The following is a 21,305-nucleotide window of genomic DNA, read 5'->3' as shown; positions in this document are numbered from 1 at the left end:
TGATACAAGCAAATGTATTTTGATATAAGCAAAAATTTTCAAGTGCTTTTTCAGAAATTCCCCATCTGTGTTTTCACCTCCCTTAAACATACCTAAAACATCAATGATACTCTGGTGTCAACTCTCAAGGCATCAAAACATTTGATTCAGTTTTCAGTGTGATACACACTCAAGCATTTTGAAATCTTTTTTAAAAAATAGAAACCAAGAAAGAGATCTTTAAAATGAAATGATCTAGTTACCAAAAGATGCATTCATCAGCTCATACAAAAAAAAATAGCTACCACACTTATGAAAGTAGAAAGAATGTGAAATTTCCTTATTTCTTCTTCTAACATACCCATCTAGATAGATCATGAACTGAGAATTACAATAAAATATGCCTTTATCTTGAACAACACTGTTTTGTTAATTATGTATTTTCATGCCTTGAAAAAAGAACTTATTTGGACTAATTCAAGGGTATCATATAAGGACCTCATAGCAAAAGTTTTTAATGAAAGTATACAAAACCTCCCTTGGTCCCATTATGACTGCAGAAGATAATGTTAAAGCCAAATCTTATCAGCCTGAAAATCTAGACTCAATATCGTATACCAATTGTAGTGTCATTTTCCTTTCAACCACTCTCTTCAAAGCAGAGATGGGTGTCATCAATCCCCACACCAGCAGAAACAGAGCCCCCTGGAAGCAACAAAGACATTCTATCGACTCAAAGAACTTGTCACCTATTCTGAGAATAAATCATGCATCCTTTCACACGTTCAACTGAATTTATTCATCTTGTCATTTCAGGATTCGATAAGGCCTCTTTCAAATTAAAGAAATGAATCAAGAAGAAGATTCAAGTAAAGAATTCTTAAATGCTTACTAACAGTCTAACAATGATTTTAAAAGATTTCTTCAAAACATCAGTAAGAAACGTAATCAGTACCGTAATTCACAGAGCTTCTAAATTTAAAATCCACAGTGTTGTTTTATAAAGTTCTTCGATGGTGGTCAGATTTTACGATATCAGTGGAATCATTTGTAATAGGAAAGAAACATATTCATAAGTTGATGAACTAATTTGTAGATAACAGGCCAACGTTTGCTTTTAAGATTAAAGGATATTTTTGCAGTCATGACAATGCCAAACATCATTCTTTGGGAGACCAAAAAGTGGCATATACTGGTTACAAGTGTATTAACACCTGTAGACCAATGGGATATTTGTGTGTTTTAATTCAAAATGCACTCTAAGAGTTATTCTCAATCAGCTTTTAAAACATAAACTCTGGAACTAGCACTATTACAATAATAAAGACAATTGAATTTTCAAAATGTTCTCAGTTGTTAAATGTGAGTTGGCTTCACCCTAAGTGCCTTGTGAAATTCTTAACAGCAGATATCAGGTTTAAAAGGTTGTTTCACTCAACACATACCAAGGAAGTGCCACTCCTGGTTCCTGAAAGGGGAGTGGGGGGGGAAAAAAAATCTTACAAATATGTACCGAGTTTAAAAAGCTTGCCATACAATTGGAAATCAAATAAGAGCAATATCAAAACTAGCTGGGTTTTTGTTTCCTCTTACCTTTCTTAAGTAAAAAATTAAGCCAAGTGAGTAAATAAAGACACGTCGACATTGCTAGTATATGATAAAGTGGATTATTTCATGTGGAAAACAACCATAGCAATTCAACATTAACTTCCCTCAAGGATTTTCTGCCCCTGACCTCTGTGCATAAAATGGCATGCCAAATAGTCGCACCACAGAAAAGGTGATGAAACAAAAAACCTACTTGTTTCTTAAGTAAATGATAACTCGGACCACCTCAGCAGTTAACACACACTACAAAGAGAAGCATAAGATGTGGTTTAGCAAGAATTCAAAAGGTATGAGGAAATGAAGCAAAAGTCTCTATGAGTCAATGTCCTCAAATACAATACAATAATCCCCACATCTGCATCTCTGGAAAAATGATACGGCAAGTGTGTGTAAAATAAAATGACTTAACAAAGAAAGATGTGCTAACCTCCATAGATCCAGGAAGTGTGGCATCCTTTCTTTCATCCTTGTGGGGCTCCAGAGATCTTAGCTCGAAGAGTGGAATCCAAGTACTGCCTGCAAGTCTTCACCAAGAGCCATTGCACCCTGTACACAGTGGGTGGGCTGGTGATCACAGAACTAAGGATGTGATGGATCAGACACTTGAGAAAGAAAAGCTACGATAAACACAAGACATTGCTGGGCTCCAACCAGCACAAAACAGCTATGATGAACAGTAGGGGAAATGATGACAGTTCAGGTAACTTGGTCACCAACTCCCAGCAAAAGCCAAGTAGCTGACTGACATGATAATAGGCCTAAAAGCCAATTTGGTCAAAAAAGAATGTGCGCAGTTATTGTGGCAACTACAAGTAAATTTGGCATGATGCTGTTCCCTTACTGCCCTGTCTCCCCACCCACCTAACTGCACAAGGTAAATTCAGAGTGATTTAGTAAGAAGTTAAGAAAACACATTTCCAGTAACTGAGAATTCCTTGAAGCAATCTTGATTTTGTGCCATTCCTTGGCACAAAGATGGAAATACAACCTGACAAACTTATATGTTTGAGAAACAAAGAAACACTGCAAAATACACAAAAGCCAGGCCTTATATTTTTATAATGTATTACAAAAACCATATCATGTTGACAGGAGAAAATAAAACACAGACAAGCAAAAAGCAGGCACCAAAATGCAAACTGGGGAGGAAAAATAAGCAAAGTAACCAAAACATGATTAAACCAAACTTTTATCATGTAGATTCTTCCTTCAGTCCAGTTCAGTTCAGTCGCTCAGTCGTGTCCAACTCTGATCCCATGAATTGCAGCACGCCAGGCCTCCCTGTCCTTATGCATACGTATTCAGAGAGTATGATATTTTCTATAAACATAGAATATTATATTTTTATACTATAGTTTCCCTACATAATAAAGTATCAGACTTTATTATATTCCAAGGGATCTTTCCAACTCAAGGATCAAACCCAGGTCTCCCACATTGTAAGCAGATTCTTTACCAGCTAAGCCACCAGGAAAGCCCAGGAATACTTGAGTGTGTATCCTTACCTTCTCCAGGGGACCACCCCAACCTAGGAATCGAATTGGGGTCTCCTGCATTGCAAGAAGATTCTTTACCAGCTGAGCTACCAGTTCAGTTCAGTTCAGTCGCTCAGTAGTGTCTGACTCTTTGCAACCCCATGAATCACAGTACGCCAGCCCTATCTGTCTATCACCAACGCCCAGAGTCTACTGAAACTCATGTCCATCGAGATGATGCCATCCAGCTATCTCATCCTCTGTCATCCCCTTCTCCACCTGCCCCCAATCCCTCCCAGCACCAGGAGGTGCTTTTCCAATGAGTCAACTCTTCACATGAGGTGGCCAAAGTATTGGAGTTTCAGCTTTAGCATCAGTCCTTCCAGTGAATACCCAGGACTGATCTCCTTGAGGATGGACTGACTGGACCTCCTTGCAGTCCAAGGGACTCACAAGAGTCTTCTCCAACACCACAGTTCAAAAGCATCAATTCTTCGACGCTCAGCTTTCTTTATAGTCCAACTCTCATATTCATACATGGCCACTGGAAAAATCATAGCCTTGACTAGACAGACCTTTGTTGGCAAAGTAATGTCTCTGCTTTTGTATATGCTATCTAGGTTGGTCATAACTTTCCTTCCAAGGAGTAAGCATCTTTTAATTTCATGGCTACATTTTGGAGCCCCCCAAAATAATGTCTGACACTGTTTCCACTGTTTCCCCATCTATTTCCCATGAAGTGATGGGACCAGATGCCACGATCTTCATTTTCTGAATGTTGAACTTTAAGCCAACTCTTTAAGCCTCTTTCACTTTCATCAAGAGGCTTTTTAGTTCCTCTTCACTTTCTGCCATAAGGGTGGTGTCATCTGCATATCTGAGGTTATCAATATTTCTCCCAGCAATCTTGATTCCAGCTTGTGCTTCTTCCAGCCAAGCATTTCTCATGATGTACTCTGCATAGAAGTTAAATAAGCAGGGTGACAACATACAACCTTGACATACTCCTTTTCCTATTTGTAACCAGTGTGTTGTTCCATGTCCAGTTCTAACTGTTGCTTCCTGACCTGCATATAGGTTTCTCAAGAGGCAGGTCAGGTGGTCTGGTATTCCCACCTCTTTCAGAATTTTCCACAGTTTATTGTGATCCACACAGCAAAAGGCTTTGGCATAATCAATAAAGCAGAAATAGATGTTTTTCTGGAACTCTCTTGCTTTTTGAATGATCCAGAGGATGCTGGCAATTTGATCGCTGGTTCCTCTGCCTTTTCAAAATACAGTTTGAACATCTGGAAGTTCACGGTTCACATATTGCTGAAGCCTGGCTTGGAGAATTTTGAGCATTACTTTATTAGAGTGTGAGATGAGTGCAACTGTGCAGTACTTTCAGCATTCTTTGGCATTGCCTTTCTTTGGGATTGGAATGAAAATTGACCTTTTCCAGTCCTGTGGCCACTGCTGATATTTCCAAATTTTCTGGCATATTGAGTGCAGCACTTTCACAGCATCATCTTTTGGGATTTGAAATAGCTCAACTGGAATTCCATCACCTCCACTAGCTTTGTTTGTAATGATGCTTTCTAAGGCCCACTTGACTTCACATTCCAGGATGTCTGGCTCTAGGTGAGTGATCATACCATTGTGATTATCTGGGTCATGAACATCTTTTTTGTACAGTTCTTCTGTGTATTCTTGCCACCTCTTCTTAATATCTTCTGCTTCTGTTAGGTCCATACCATTTCTGTCCTTTATCGAGCCCATCTTTGCATGAAATGTTCCCTTGGCATCTCTAATTTTCTTGAAGAGATCTCTAATCTTTCCCATTCTGTTGTTTTCCTCTATCTCTTTGCATTGATTGCCGAGGAAGGCTTTCTTATCTCTCCTTGCTATTCTTAGGAGAATGCTATTCTGCATTCAAATGGGAATGTATCCTTTTTTCCTTTGCTTTTCACTTCTCATCTTTTCATAGCTATTGGTAAGGCCTCCTCAGACAACCATTTTGTCTTTTTGCATTTCTTTTTCTTGGGGATGGTCTTGATCCCTGTCTCCTGTACAATGTCATGAACCTCCATCCATAGTTCTTCAGGCACTCTGTCTATCAGATCTAGTCCCTTAAATCTATCTCTCACTTCCACTGTATAATCATAAGGGATTTGATTTAGGTCATACCTGAATGGTCTAGTGGTTTTCCCTACTTTCTTCCATTTAAGTCTGAATTTGGCAATAATGAGTTAATGATCTGAGCCACAGTCAGCTCCTGGTCTTGTTTTCGCTGACTGTATAGACCTTCTCCATCTTTGGCTGCAAAGAATATAATCAATCTGATTTAAATATTGACCATCTGGTGATGTCCATGTACAGAGTTTTCTCTTGTGTTGTTGGAAGAGGGTGTTTGCTATGATCAGTGTGTTCTCTTGGTGAAACTCTATTAGCCTTTGCCCTGCTTCATTCTGTACTCCAAGGCCAAATTTGCCTATTACTCCAGGAATCTCTTGCCTTCCTACTTTTGCATTCTAGTGCCCTATAATGAAAAGGACATCTTCTTTGGGTGTTAGTTCTAAAAGGTCTTGTAGGTCTTCATAGAACCATTCAACTTCAGCTTCTTCAGCATTACTGGTTGGAGCATAAGCTTGGATTACTGTGATATTGAATGGTTTGCCTTGGAAATGAACAGAGATCATTCTGTGATTTTTGAGACTGCATCCAAGTACTTCATTTTGGACTCTTTTGTTGACCATGATGGCTCCTCCATTTCTTCCAAGGGATTCCTGCCCACAGTAGTAGATACAATGGTCATCTGAGTTAAATTCACCCATTCCAGTCCATTTAAGTTCGCTGATTCCTAGAATATCAACGCTCACTCTTGCCATCTCCTGTTTGACCACTTCCAATTTGCCTTGATTCATGGACCTAACGTTCCAGGTTGCTATGCAATGTTGCTCTTTACAGCATCAGACCTTACGTCTATCACTGTTCACGTCCACTACTGGGTATTGTTTTTGCTTTGGCTCCATCCCTTCATTCTTTCTGGAGTTATTTCTCCACTGATCTCCAGTAGCATATTGGGCACCTACCAACCCGGGGAGTTCCTCTTTCAGTATCCTATCATTTTGCCTTTTCATACTGTTCGTGGGGTTCTCAAGGCAAGAATACTGAAACGGTTTGCCATGCCCTTCTCCAGTGGACCACATTCTGTCAGACCTCTCCACCATGACCCGTCTGTCTTGGGTGGCCCCACACGGCATGTCTTAGTTTCACTGAGTTAGACACTCCATGCCTGAATCAGGGGCAGCAGCCAAGAGCAGCAACCCCACGTCCAAGGAGCAGCAACTGTGCAGGCGCAGAAGGGCTGAGAGGAGCTACTCCACGTTCAAGGTCAGGAGGGGTGGCCATGAGGAGATACCCCTCGTCCAAGGTAAGGAGCAGCAGCTGCGCTTTGCTGGAGCAGCCGTGAAGTGATAACCCACATCCAAGCTAAGAGAAACCCAAGTAAGACAGCAGGTGTTGCGAGAGGGTATCAGAGGGCAGACAGACCAAGCTACCGGGGAAGCCATTATATTTTATGTAAACTAGAATATTATATTTTTATACTATGGTTTACATATACAATAATGTATATGACAATTAAGTTATTCCAATTTTGCAATATGATGAATAGTACAGAGCAGACAGATGGGATGAAAGTTACTAAACAAAGCAAAAATGTCGAAAAATATGAAGTGGACAAAAGAAGTTTTGCAAAACACATGAGAAGTTCACAAAATTCATGAATCAGAAAATTCTAATGATTGAAGAGCTTCACTTTTAACCAAACTGTCATTTAAACCTGTTTATCTATTTGCTTTGAACCCAAATATTTTTAATCAATACATGTGCTATGAACAGTTTGGTGTGTATCACTATGGGCTTTTTACATAGATTTGTTACATAAATGATGGTTAAAGATTAGACTAGTGTATTCATCTCCCATGACTGCTGTAAAAATTTACCACAAACTTGGTAGCTTAAAGCAACATAATGCTATTTTCTCACAGCTCTAGAGGCCAGAAGTCTGCACTCCCCCAGAGGCTCCAGGGGAGAATCCATCCCTTGCCTTTTCTGCCTGCTTGCCTGCATCCCTTGGTTTGCAGCCCCATCACTCCAATATCACTCTCCCTTCAGAAACTTCAGTTCTGCTCTTGACTGATTAGATTTGCTTCCCTTCAGACAAGCCAGGATAGCCCACATTAAAGATCCTTAATTTAATCACACCTGCAAAGACCCTGTTTTCAGATACAATAACATTTACATGTTTTAGTTATTAAGATCTGATACCCTGGCGGGGAACACTTTTCAATCTACTATACCTAGTAGATTCTTAGAAACTCTTGAAATCTACCTAGTAGATTCATAGAAATTCTTCTTAAACTGTCTTGAATTGACCTACTTTTTCTTATTGGAACTACATTAGTCCCCATTTTCTATATCTATGCTAATTATGCAAATCATGGGGCTCTTCTTTAAATGACTTTGCTACTGTCCCATTTGAAACTATCATAGGATCACCTCCCCAGCTGAAATAAATCCTTCTTGACTCTAGTTCCTGTTCTCTGCTTGGTCTTCCTGTGCCTCCAGATGTGGGGTAAGACTTTGAGAGACATCCTTTTTCATATTGCTCACATCCAGTTGACCTCTGGGCATTGTTGTTGCTTTCTTAGTTCATTTCAAATTAGACGCCCTCTCCCCTTCCCAACTCTGAATGTCCCTGCTTCAGAGGGAGGTGGGGCTGTTGGGCTCAGCTGGCCTCCTGCATGCTCTGCCCTCCACCTCCCATTCTCATTCTGCTGTGGGAGTGACATTCCTAAAATGTCACTGAACACCTTGCTTCCCTCCTTAGAACACTTGAATGACGCTGACAACGCTCAGATTCAAGTCCAAATAGCACAGACATACAAGACACGTTTTGCTTTGGCCTCTGCCTACCCCTACACCCTCATTCATTAGTTCTATCACATCCCCTCCGTCTGTTCTAAGCGGTCAACTGATGTCAGTTTTCTCGTGTTTTGGAACATGTTACAGGTTGCTGCCTTAGGAGGCCAAACAACTAGACAGCTCTTATTCCTCCTCCAGAATTTGGCCAAGAAAGCATCTTGTTTACTCTTTAAATAGATAAATTTTATACAGTAGTATTTGAATCATATCTCAATAAATGGTTATTAAAATAAGAATGTATCCTTTTCAATGACGTCCTATTTAGCATCATATACATCTCTGCCAACTTTGCAAGCCTCCTCCATCCCCACCTCATGTCTCACTCCAGAACATTTTATACGATGTTTTTGTCTATTGGTACATCTGACTCCTTGAGGGCATGACCATGACAAATTCATCTTCATTTTCTCCTCAATTAATATAATGTCTGGCACAAAGCAGACAGTAGATGCTTATTGAATGAATGACTAAAAGATTATAATTCTTAAACACAGTGATATACAGTTGAAACCAATGCTAATAAATCCAGCAAGTGGTAGAACTGAGTTTGTTACCTGGATTGAAGTTAACTGAGAATCATTTGCCACTCAGAAAGTAAATTACCCTTAGGACTAAAGTACTCTTATGTGAAATGAATCGCCAGTCCAGGTTCAATGCATGATACAGGGTGCTTGGGGCTGGTGCACTGGGATAACCCAGAGGGATGGGATGGGGAGGGAGGTGGGAGGGGGGGTTCAGGATGAGGAACACACGTACACCCGTGGCAGATTCATGTCAATGTATGGCAAAACCAATACAATATTATAAAGTAAATAGCCTCCAATTAAAATAAATAAATTTAAAAATAAATAAATAAATAAATAAAGTACTCTTAGGATTGATCAGTACCAGCCTTTAAGTTTCAAAGAACAGGCCTGTGCATGCAGTTGTACTTTAAAGCAAGATCATCATTTCCCAGTAAAATACATCCTTTATCCTCAATTTTAGTTCCAAGAGTTAGTGCTCACATTTATCAATGTCTGCAGGGATGAATCACCATCCTGCTTCTACAAGCTGTGTTTAATTAGCTTTAAAGAATTTATATAAGCTCTCTGTCCTTCCTACTTAAGCACTACTAATTTTCTTGGCTGCCACATTTATAGAACAAATAAAGTGAACACATTCCTTTTAGTGGGGCCAAAAATCTTCATCACAAATACTTAAAACCAGCATCACACACAACAGAGGAGTCTTCATTTCTTTGCATCACAAAACCTAATACAATTTTTCCCCTGTTTTTCAAAGCTTTTTCACACACACACACACAAATATCTGATCTTTGGTAAAGATCAATCTTCGTGGGATATATTTCTAAAAACCAAAGTTTCAGTGACTGGCAAAACAACAGAAAAACATACTGATATACATTCTTAATTGGAAGAGAATACAGACCAGAAGAATTATATCCAGACAACATGGGCAAACTTTAGATATTTAATCTTCTAATTGCTTTCCCAACAGAGTACATCTCCTGGTGCAGCAAACCTTGCTTTCTTCCCACCAGTCAGCAGGAAGGACAGAGGAGTTAGAGAAAAAGGATTAAGTGATCTTTCCTTGCCTTCTCTGAACTGATGGCACGGGGCAGAGGAGGGGATGAAGTCCCACTCTGTAACTCCCAGCTTTCTATTTGCTGGTTTAGGAGGAGAGGTTAAACCTAAATACCTTCACTATCCACTGCCATGATTCCTTGTCATGTCAAGCACCTGCTTGTCATTTTTGTGATAGATTCAATCAGTGCATAAATTTCCTGTTAGCAAAACCTTACCCAGTTTGTAAAAGAAGGTTGACTATTTTAATACTTTACAGCATTCCACAGTTCGTGCACATCTGGGAGGAGAAGAGGCAAACTTAAATAGTCAAAGGATTTCATGACAGATGAAGAACATCATCCTTTAGAACTGAATCCAGAAGTTACTCACAGGTTCTCCTCGAGATCCATCCTGCCCCGGAGCACCTGGAGGTCCTGCTTCTCCCTTTTAATGATAAAAAGAAACAGAGAATGCCATTTGCGGGTATGCTCACTAAAATAGTAATATGCAACATTACATATATGCAACATTGCCAGCTTCCCCAGGGGCTCCGTTGGTAAAGAATCCACCTGCAATGCGGGAGACCTGGGTTCGATCCCTGGGTTGGGAAGATCCTCTGGAAGAGGGCATGACAACCCACTCCAGTATTCTGGCCTGGAGAATCCCCATGGACAGAGTAGACTGGCAGGCTACAGTCCCTGGGGTCGCCAAGAGTTGGACACGACTGAGAAGCTAAGCACACAGCATATATATGCTAAAGCACATTAGAGACAAACAACTAAAATTACCTCTGGATTTCTTTCCTCATTTTAAAAAATTTCAAGTATAGTTAATTTACAATGCTATATTAGTTTCAGGTGTACAGCAAAGTGATTCAGTCACACGTACATATGCAGGCATATATATACATATATATATGTATATGTATATATACATATAGTTTTTGAGGTTTTTTCCATTATAGTTTATTACAAGATATTGAATATAGTTCCTTGTGCTATACAATAGGTCCTTGTTGTCTGGACTATTGATGTCAACTTTCCCTGACATCAAATAACTCATTCTGAAATCCATAAGGTGACTGTATAAACATCAAGCCTATACATGACAGAAGATAACTGAGTAGTTATAAGATAACTGGGATACCTGTATACTCATCCTTATGAGAACAGGATGATTCTGTCTTCAAAGTACATGTGACTTATATTTATATCAGTCCTTTTCATAGTTTTACTTTTACTTTAAAATTGATCACCCTGTTGGATATGTGACCTTACCTCTCAAGAGTTGCATTTTAAAATCAAAACAAAGCTTTCATTAAGAATGTAGTTTCTATAGGTTATTACTTGAAATTATTCAGCACTTTAATCTGGTATTAGTTTAAAATAAACATATAAATGTGTATTTTAGGTAGCTGTTAAAATTATAATAGTTTTCAGTTATATATCTTTAAATTATTCTGCTCAAATTATTTATGCACCTTATTTTACATCCACTTTCTGGCATGCTATAAGTTTTTCCCAAATGAATCTATTGCTAGCATGTAAAAACATATCATGACATGCTTACCAAAAAAATAAGTATTAGCTGAATTTAATCCTAAAAGGTATAATATCCACAGATCAATATGGCCATAAAACTGTCTGGACAAAAATATAGGGCAGTTGGGAAAAGTCCCTTGAAATAGATGTTTTAGGCTTCTTAAAACCTATTGGTCATAAAGAGCCATGAGGTTGTATGTCTGTTTGGGAAAGTATTATATCTTAACAAGCGAAGTTCTCTGCAAACAATTATGCCACACGTGAATTGTACCAGAGAGTGCATTTCACTGGACATGAAAGCAAAAGAGAAAGTAAAACCAAAATGAAAATATTTTTCTTGTAAATAACTCACATATCTGAGTCCAGGTAAGTTTAAAAGGTTGGGTGGGGGGGAAGTCTCAGAATACATGTATTAAAGCACGTGTCAATACCATTTTCTATAGTTCCATATCCTAATGAACTCCCCAGATTGTAAAAAATGAACCACAGAAAGAAGACCCAATAACACTTGGCTAAAACAATCACCCTTAGAAAAAAATCCAACCATATCACATTATATAAACACTGCTTCTCCCACTTTTATGAATTCTTACATTTCATTAGCACAGTGAAATACCAACTAAAGCCAAATATTTCATCTGTTCCAGTTTTATTTACAAACACTAGATGACAGTTGAGAATAGAAGGGGGCAAAAGATAATGTTTTCCTGTAAATTAACCAAACTAGAGGTCAGGGAGGTCCTACTGACCCAACAGTTCTACAGAAAAGTTTCTAAAAATACCAAAGAGAAACAAAAATGGCTGTGAGATTCACAAAAGCTACAAGTTCAAAAGCCTGAAAAATTAGAGAAAATAACTATGGCAAGTTCTGACACAAGGCAAGTACTGACAAGGACGAAAATAACTATGGCAAGTACTGACAAGGATCAGTACTGCAGCTTTGGGCAGGAAAAAAGCTCTATGCAGGAAAGAGCTCTCAGCAAGATGTCCCTTTGTCTTGACGCTAACCTTAAACCAGGAACTCTGTGTTCGACTTATCTCCAGTTCTGACACACTTTTCAGATCTTTGGATCACACAATATTTTGCCTAACTTTTTGAGTCTTTCTGGAGATGAAAGAAGTATAATAGAAGTGAAGAATAAGCATTTGACAGATGATCAGATACCTTCCCCAGCTTCTGGTTCAGTAACCTTCCAAACAAACTGTGGGGACCAGACAAGATATAAAGAAAGATTATGAGGAGTCGACAAGCCTGCACTCAAGCTGGCATGCAGAGGGGATAGAAAGGACTCTGACCCCCATCCCAATGATTAACTGATATTACTTCCTACTTCTTCTTTTTTTTTTTTTAACTTTATTTTACTTTAGAATACTATATTGGTTTTGCCATACATCAACATGGCTGAGCAGAATCTTCGGAGATGTTTTTGGGAGACACAAGTTCACCTTCTCCCTAGAGAGCTGGCATTCTGATTAAACATGACTTTCCTCTCCACCAACATTTGTGAGTATTGATTTTGTAAAAGTTGAGCATCAGGACCCAATATGATCATGTCAGGAGGAACCACCCATGTCAGTGGTTCTCAAGGTTGGTCCCTACTCAAGCCAGATCAGCTTCACAGCACTGGGGAACTTCTCCAAAATGCAAAATTTCAGGCCCTGCTACAAACCCAGTGAGTCAGAAATTCTGGATGGTGGGGCCCAGCAATTTATGTGAACAGCTAATTCTGATGATTTAAGAACCATGGCAGACTTTTGAGTCATTAGGTAACTTAACTTCCACCACTTCCAGGTATTATCATATGTGATTGTCATACTGAAGCAAATCCATAGTTTAGATCATCTGTATATGAATTAAAGGGGGCAGGAGAGTTGTCCATCAGTTGTTGTTCAGTTGCTCAGTCATGTCCAACTTTTTGCAACCCCATGGACTGTAGTACACCAGGTTTCCCTGTAGTTCACCATCTCCCAGAGAAGCTGACACTCCAATACATTGGCCACCTGATAGAAAGAGTCAACTCAATGGAAAAGACCCTGATGCAGGTAAAAATTGAAGGCAGGAGGGGAAGGTGACAACAGAGAATGAGATGGTTGGATGGCATCACTGACTCAATGGACACGAGTCTGAGCAAACTCTGGGAGATGGTGAAGGACAGGGAAGCCTGGTGTGCTGCAGTCCATGGGGTCGCAAAGAATCAGAGATAACTGTGTGAACAGCAACAACAACATATTCACTGAGTCAATGATGCCATTCAATCATCTCGTCCTCTGTCATCCCTGCTCCTCCTGCCTTCAATCTTTCGCAGCATCAGGATCTTTTCCAAAGAGTAGGCTCTTCCCATCAGGTGGCCAAAGTATTGGAGCTTCAGCTTCAGCATCAGTCCTTCTAATGAATATTCAGGATTGATTTCCTTTAGAATTAACTGGTTTGATCTTCTTGCAGTCAAAGAGACACTCAAGAGTCTTCTCCAGCACCACAGTTTAAAAGCATGAATTCCTCAGTGCTCAACCATCTTTATAATCCAACTCTTGCATCCTTACATGACTGCTGGAAAAACCATAGATTTGACTAGATGGACCTTTGTTGGCAAAGTACTATCTCTGCTTTTTAGCGCTTTTCTTCCAAGGAGCAAGCATCTTTTAATTTCCTGGCTGCAGTTACCATCCGCAGTGATTTTGGAGCCCAAGAAAATAAAATCTGTCACTGTTTACACTTTTTTGCCATTTATTTGCCATGAAGTGATGGGATCAGATGCCATGATCTTAGTTTTTTGAATGTTGAGTTTTAAGACAGCTTTTCACTCTCTTCTTTCACCTTCATCAAAAGGCTGTTTGGTTCATCTTCTCCCATAACAGTAGTGTCATCTGCATATCTGAGGTTGATATTTCTCCCAGCAATCTTGATTCCAGCTTATGATTCATCCAGCCTATCATTTTGCATGATGTGCTCTGCAAATAAGTTAAATAAGCAGGGTAACAACATATAGCCTTGACATACTCCTTTCCCAATTTTGAACCAGTCCATTGTTTCATGTCTGGTTCTAACTGTTGCTTCTTGTCTTGCATACAGGTTTGCCCAACAGTGAGAACAACTAATCTGGGATTACATGACCACTTTGGTTGGTAAGGACCTCCCCTTTTATTACTTTGATCATTAACTCCATCTTAATATGTTACTCTGATTAAGAGGTATTTTTTAAAAAAGTCACCATCAACAACATATATCAGTAATGAAGTTCCACAATTACTTGAAAATTTAATTTCTTCTTATTCTTTGTACTTCTTGTTAAGAGTGATAATCAGAAGGATACAGAATCATATGAATAAAACATCTACTCTTTATAATGTATAGCAGAGATTCTCCAACTCTAGCTGCATTAGAATCATCTGGAGCGTTAGATAAACTGCAGATGGTGGACCCCACTCCAGAGTTTCTAATTCAACAGGTGCTGATACTGCTGGCCTTGCAACCACACTTTGAGAACCACACTGGTTCTAACCCAGATCTCATGGAAGAGACTCTACACCCTTTCTGCACTCACCCAACCATCCCTGGTGAACCACAATGGCTTTGTCTGGCTTTGTACTTGGTACTGAGTTTTATAATGGCCAGATTGTTCAGCAAGTGTCTCATTTATGTAGGCACTGGTTTCCTGGCTTTCACATTCTTTAAAGGATAGAAACACATCCTATAGGAGTTTTTAATCACCCAGAATGCTTAGAATTGCACTGGACATAATATAAGACTATATGTACAACTGCTAGAGCACATCAAGGTAGGCAAAATGGATGATTTATTGTCAAATTTTGGGAAGATAATGGAAACGGGATAGAGTTACTTGTGGACAGAGCTATTTGCAAATGAAATGGGATACAGCTATTTGCAAAAGGAAATGGGATAGAGCATTTGTGGACAGAACTATTGCAAATGCTGTCGGAAGATTATGCAGGGTAATTATGACAAGATCATGGCCAGTAATCTTGACCCAGGAATGATCTCTTCACTGTTTTAAAAATGTTTCATTGGGAGACGAAAAGAGGATTTCTGCTTAGTTATCTTCCATAAAATTTTCCAATGCTATATACAACTAGTGTATGAAATTCAGTACTGCATCTGGAACTTAATTTCATCACTTGATTCCTTTCATGACCTGGAGATCCTGGTATATACCAATATGTTTGGCTGGTAGGAAAAAAGGCATGTAACATGTCTCAACCTCTAATTTATCTTTTTGCTATTCTATTATTAATTCCTTCCTGATATAAGATAAATAGAAAATGTCATGCTAAACATTATTCCTCAATCCAGTCTCTGCAGCTAATGTCAAAGATGATTTATTCTATAGCAAACCAGTTATTTTTAAAAAGCAAATTTAATCAAAAACAGAGATGTGAAACTTGCATTGCATGTGTATTTCCTTTCATGTGGTGGTCTTTGGTACTTACCCACAAAAATGAAAGCATGAGGTGTAATTTAGTATGTGGCCATTGCAGCCCTCAAAATCTGGTGGAAGGTGTGTGACCATGCAAATATAATTTAATTTCGAAGAAGATCCTTACTTTGTTATTAAACACTATAATTTACCTTTGATCTTATTCCATGGTTTATTCTTAGTATGTAAACAAAATTCTAGTATGCCAGAGAATATATTAAAGATGTAAGACTGGGTAAACTCCTCCTGGCTAACCAAATAAACAGACAAGAAATTTGGAAGACATCACGCATAAAGGAATCACACAAACTAGGCCTGAAATTCAGGCTGCGCCATGTAAAGGACTGTGCACTTTGGGGTAAATGCTTTAATTGCTCTTAATTTGATTTTAATTTCAAAATGATATTGATATACTCAACTTCATAGATTTTTCTTTTTAAGAAAATTAAATAAGAGTCTTTGTGAAAGTACCTTGAACATCTCTAGAAACAGGAGGGAAGATCCAGGAAAGTTAGCTACTCTAATAACTATTATGATTTGTTTCAGGCTACACTATTTTCAAATAATATGTTATTTTTCTATTTGACAGCTATGGTTTGGCATTATAATTTAGGAAAAATGAATTACTTTTTAAGTGCTTGGAAAAAAAACACATTGATTATTTCATTGTCACTAGGGGCCAGAAGTCTGGGCATGGCTTTACTGAGTTATCTGTGTGTGTGCATGAATGCTAAGTCCCTGCAGTCGTGTTCAACTCTGTGCGACACTGTGGACTGTAGCCCATCAGGCTCCTCTGTCCATGGGAGTCTCCAGGCAAGAACACTGGAGTGGGTTGCCATGGCCTCCTCCAGAGGATCTTCCTGACCCAGAGGTTGAACCCACATCTTTAATGTCTCCTGAATTGACAGGTGGGTTCCTTACCACCAATGCCACCTGGGAAGCCCAGTTCTCTGAGTAGGGTCTTACAAAGCGGTAACCGGGAGGTCTGCTGGTTTGTGTTCTCATCCAGAGGCCTGACTGCAAAAGTATCTACGTCCACATTAACTTACTTTGTTGTCAGAATTGAGCAAGTAGGCTCTAAATGGAGCCCCTCATAACGTACCATCATTACAGGAGTGACACCTGTTGGTTAGGAGCAAGCCATAGGTCCCAGGCACACTCAAAAGTAAGGAATTAAAAATACATGAGCACCAGCAAGTGGGGGTCACTTTCCAGTCTTCTGGCCCCAATTACCACCTGTAAGGGTGGTACTGTGTGCCTGGATACTAACAATATATGAAACTGTCTGTTTACTCACAGCCTTGACAAGAAGATTGGATTTTTAACTCAAGCTTTTGAACTTTTGTCAACTGGTGAGTAATTGTACCTTGGTATAGCTTCAATTTGTATTTCTCTTATTATGAGTGAAGTTGAACATCTCTGTACATTTAAGGGCCACTTTAAAATTTTTTTTGGCTTTAAAAATTACATATTCATGTCATTTCCCCTCATCTATGTATTTATATTTATTGAAATATAATTGATTTACAATATTATAAGTCAAATAACTTGTGATTAGACAGTGGAAGTGATGAATATATTTGAGGGATTAGATCTGGTAGACAGAAGCCTGGGGAACTATGGATGGAGGTTTGTAACATTGTACAGCAGGCAGTGACTAAAATCATCCCCAAGAAAATTAAATGCAAGAAGGCAAAGTGGTTATCTGAGGAGGCTTCACAAATAGCTGAAGAAAGAAGGGAAATGAAAGGCAAGGGAGAAAGGGAAAGATATGCCCAGCTGAATTCAGAGTTCCAAAGAAGGGCAAGGAGAGTCAAGAAGTCCTTCTTTAGTGAAAAATCCAAGGAAATAGAGGAAAAATATAGAATGGGAAAGACTAGAGATCTCTTCAAGAAAATGAGAGATAACAAGGAAACATTTCATGCAAAGATGGGCTCAATAAAGGACAGAAACTGTATGGACCTAACAGAAGAAGAAACTATTAAGAAGAGGTCGCAAGAATACATGAAGAATTGTACCAAAAAATATCTTAATGGCGCAGATAACCATGATGCTGTAATCACTGACCTAGAAGAGAAGACTCCTGAGAGTCCCTTGGACTGCAAGGAGATCCAACCAGTCCATTCTGAAGGAGATCAGCCCTGGGTGTTCATTGGAAGGAATGATGCTAAAGCTGAAACTCCAGTACTTTGGCCACCTCATGCGAAGAGTTGACTCATTGGAAAAGACTCTGATGCTAGGAGGGATTGAGGGTAGGAGGAAAAGGGGACAACAGAGGATGAGATGGCTGGATGGCATCACCAATTCAATGGACGTGAGTTTGAGTGAACTCCGGGAGTTGGTGACGGACAGGGAGGGCTGGCTTGCTGCGATTCATGGGGTTGCAAAGAGTCGGACACGACTGAGCGACTGAACTGAACTCAGAACCAGACAGTCTGGAGTGCGAAGTCAAGTGGACCTTAGGAAGCATCATTACAAACAAAGCTAGAGGAGGTGAAGGAATTCTAGCTGAGCTACTTCAAATCCCAAAAGATGATGCTGTTGAAGTGCTGCACTCAATATGCTAGTAAATTTGGAAAACTCAGCAGTGGCCATAGGACTGAGAAAAGTCAGTTTTCATTCCAATCACAAAGAAGGGTGACGCCAAAGAATGTACTGACTAGCATACAGCTCACACGCTAGCCAAGTTTTATATATATATATATATGGCGCCACATGATTCCTGGTTGGTTGAATCATCCATAGATTCACATTCATGGATACAGAGGAACCACAAACACAAAGGGCAGATGATAAATTATACTTGGATTTTCAACTGTGGGGAAGGTTATGCCCTTAACTCCAGTGTTGTACAAGGGTAAACTGTAACACCATAACCAAGGGATCAAGGTTAACATACCAATGATCAGACATGTGGATGGTATTTACTCTGATATAACGAGAAGGACGGAGAAGGCAATGGCACCCCAGTCCAGTACTCTTGCCTGGAAAATCCCATGGGCGGAGAAGCCTGGTGGGCTGCAGTCCATGGGGTCACTAAGAGTCGGACACAACTGAGCGACTTCACTCTCACTTTTCACTTGCATGCATTGGAGAAGGAAATGGCACCCCACTCCAGTGTTCTTGCCTTGAGAATCCCAGGGACGGGGGAGCCTGGTGGGCTGCTGTCTATGGGGTCGCACAGAGTCGGACATGACTGAAAAGACTTAGCAGCAGCAATGAGAAGGACACTCACCTCTGTGTTATCCTGCTCCACCACCCCCGAAATAATTCCAGTCTAATCAGACAAACGTGAACTGACTGACATTCTAACAGAAACCCTAACCAATGCTCTGCAAAACTGTTATAAAAAGTAAGAAAAGACTAATAAATCATCACAGATAAGAGGAGACTAAGGAGACATGATAAAAAAAAGAAAACAAACGAAGAAAAGGAATGCAATGTGTTCTGGATTGGATCCTGGAACAGAACAAGGACCTTCATGGAAAACTAATGAAATCCAAATAAAGTATGGGTTCAGATTAATGTACAGGAATTTGACAATACCGATTTCTTAGTTTTGACAAATTTGTCATAGTAACATCATGAGAAACTTGGTAAGGTGTATAAGGAAACCTCACTGTACTATTTATCTATAACTTTCTGTAAATACAAAAGTACTCCAAACTAAAAAATTTCTTTAACAAGCCCCAGAAGTTTTTGTTGTTGTTGTTAGAAATTTTCATGCTGATACTAAACCTTATGTGAAGTTTATATGAACCTCAATTATTTATTACAATTTTTAAAAGAAAAACAGATTTAGAGAATTAAACTACCTAATTTCAAGACTTATTCTGGGCTTCCCTGGTGGCTCAGACCATAAAGTATCCACCTGTAATACAGGAGACATGGGTTTGATCCCTGGGTTGGGAAGATCTCCTGGAGGAGGACATGGCAACCCCCTCCAGTATTCTTGCCTGGAGAATCGCCAGGGACAGAAGAGCCTGGGGATCACAGAAGAGTCCATGGGGTCACCAAGAGTCAGACACCACTGAAGTGACTTAGCACACACATAGATGAGTAAAACAGAACCAAGAGTTCAAAAATCAGTTAACACATATATTGATCAATTGATACTTAGCAAAAATGCTCCTGTAATTCAATGGAAAATGAAAACCTTGTAATAAATGGTGCTGTAATGACCAGATCTCCAGGGAGAAATGGGAAGAAAAGAACTTTAACTTTTATATCACACAGGAATTAAAATAATCAAAACGGATCATAGAACTAAATTTGTAAACTCATTTCAGTTCAGTAGCTCAGTCATGTCCAACTCTTTGAACCCTCATGGACTGCAGCACACCAGGCTTCCCTATCACCAACTCCCAGATCTTACTCAAACTCATGTCCACTGAGTTGGCAATGGCATCCAACCATCTCATTCTCTGTTGTCCCCTTCTCCTCCCACCTCCAACCTTTCCCAGCATCAGGGTCTTTTCCAGTGAGTCAGTTCTTTGCATCAGATGGCCAAAGTATCGGAGTTTCAGCTTCAGCATCAATCCTCCTAATGAATATTCAGGACTGATTTCCTTTAGGATGGATTGGTGGAACTCCTTGCAATCCAAGCGACTCTCAAGAGTCTTCTCCAACACCACAGTTCAAAAGCATCAAATCTTCAGTGCTCAGCTTTCTTTGGAGTCCAATGCTCACATCCATACATGACTACTGGAAAAACCATAGCCTTGACTAGACAGACCTTTGTTGGCAAAGTAATATCTCTGCTTTTTAATATGCTGTCTAGGTTGGTCATAGCTTTTCTTCCAAGGAGCAAGTGTCTTTTAATTTCATGGCTACAGTCACCATCTGCAGTGCTTGTAGAGCCCAAGAAAATAAAGTCTGTCACTGTTTCCATTGTTTTCCTATTTATTTGCCAGGAAGCAATGGAACCAGATGCCATGATCTTAGTTTTCTGAATGTTGAGTTTTAAGCCAACTTTTTAACTCTCCTCTTTCACTTTCATCAAGAGGCTCTTTAGTTCTTCTTCACTTTCTGCCATAAGGGTGGTATCATCTGATATCTGAGGTGATTGATATTTCTCCCAGCAATCTTGATTCCAGCTTGTCCTTCATCCAGCCTGGCATGTCACATGAAGTACTCTGCATGCAAGTTAAATAAGAAGGGTGACAATATACAGCCTTGATGAACTCCTTTCCCAATTTGGAACCAGTCTGTTGTTCCATGTTCAGTTCTAATTGTTGCTTCTTGACTTGCATACGGATTTCTCAGGAGGCAGGTCAGGTGGTCTGGTATTCCCATCTCTTTAAAAATTTTCCATTGAATTTGTAAATTGCTTTGGGTAGTATACTCATTTTCACTATATTGATTCTTCCAATCCATGAACATGGTATATTTCTCCATCTATTAGTGTCCTCTTTGATTTCTTTGATCAGTGTTTTATAGTTTTCTATATATAGGTCTTTAGTTTCTTTAGGTAGATATATTCCTAAGTATTTTATTCTTTTCATTGCAATGGTGAATGGAATTGTTTCCTTAATTTCTTTTTCTACTTTCTCATTATTCGTGTATAGGAATGCAAGGGATTTCTGTGTGTTGATTTTATATCCTGCAACTTTACTATATTCATTGATTAGCTCTAGTAATTTTCTGGTGGAGTCTTTAGGGTTTTCCATGTAGAGGATCATGTCATCTGCAAACAGTGAGAGTTTTACTTCTTCTTTTCCAATTTGGATT

At 39.3% G+C, this 21,305-nt stretch overlaps 1 protein-coding gene across 3 annotated transcripts in view; it reads right to left on the bottom strand.

Moving 5' to 3' along the window:
- Window positions 1-21,305, bottom strand: part of COL21A1 (collagen type XXI alpha 1 chain) — a 245,398-nt gene that overhangs the window by 45,202 nt on the left and 178,891 nt on the right. For all 3 annotated transcript variants that reach the window (XM_069564079.1, XM_069564078.1, XM_069564080.1), the window contains one exon: window positions 9,992-10,045. In XM_069564079.1, the coding sequence (XP_069420180.1) occupies window positions 9,992-10,045 (54 nt within the window). The remainder of the gene's footprint in view (window positions 1-9,991; window positions 10,046-21,305) is intronic.

This window comes from Ovis canadensis, chromosome 20 (assembly GCF_042477335.2).
Source record: "Ovis canadensis isolate MfBH-ARS-UI-01 breed Bighorn chromosome 20, ARS-UI_OviCan_v2, whole genome shotgun sequence".
NCBI lineage: Eukaryota > Metazoa > Chordata > Mammalia > Artiodactyla > Bovidae > Ovis > Ovis canadensis.
The sequence above is the reverse complement of the archived record's forward strand: the minus strand, read 5'-3'. Positions and strand labels throughout refer to the sequence as shown.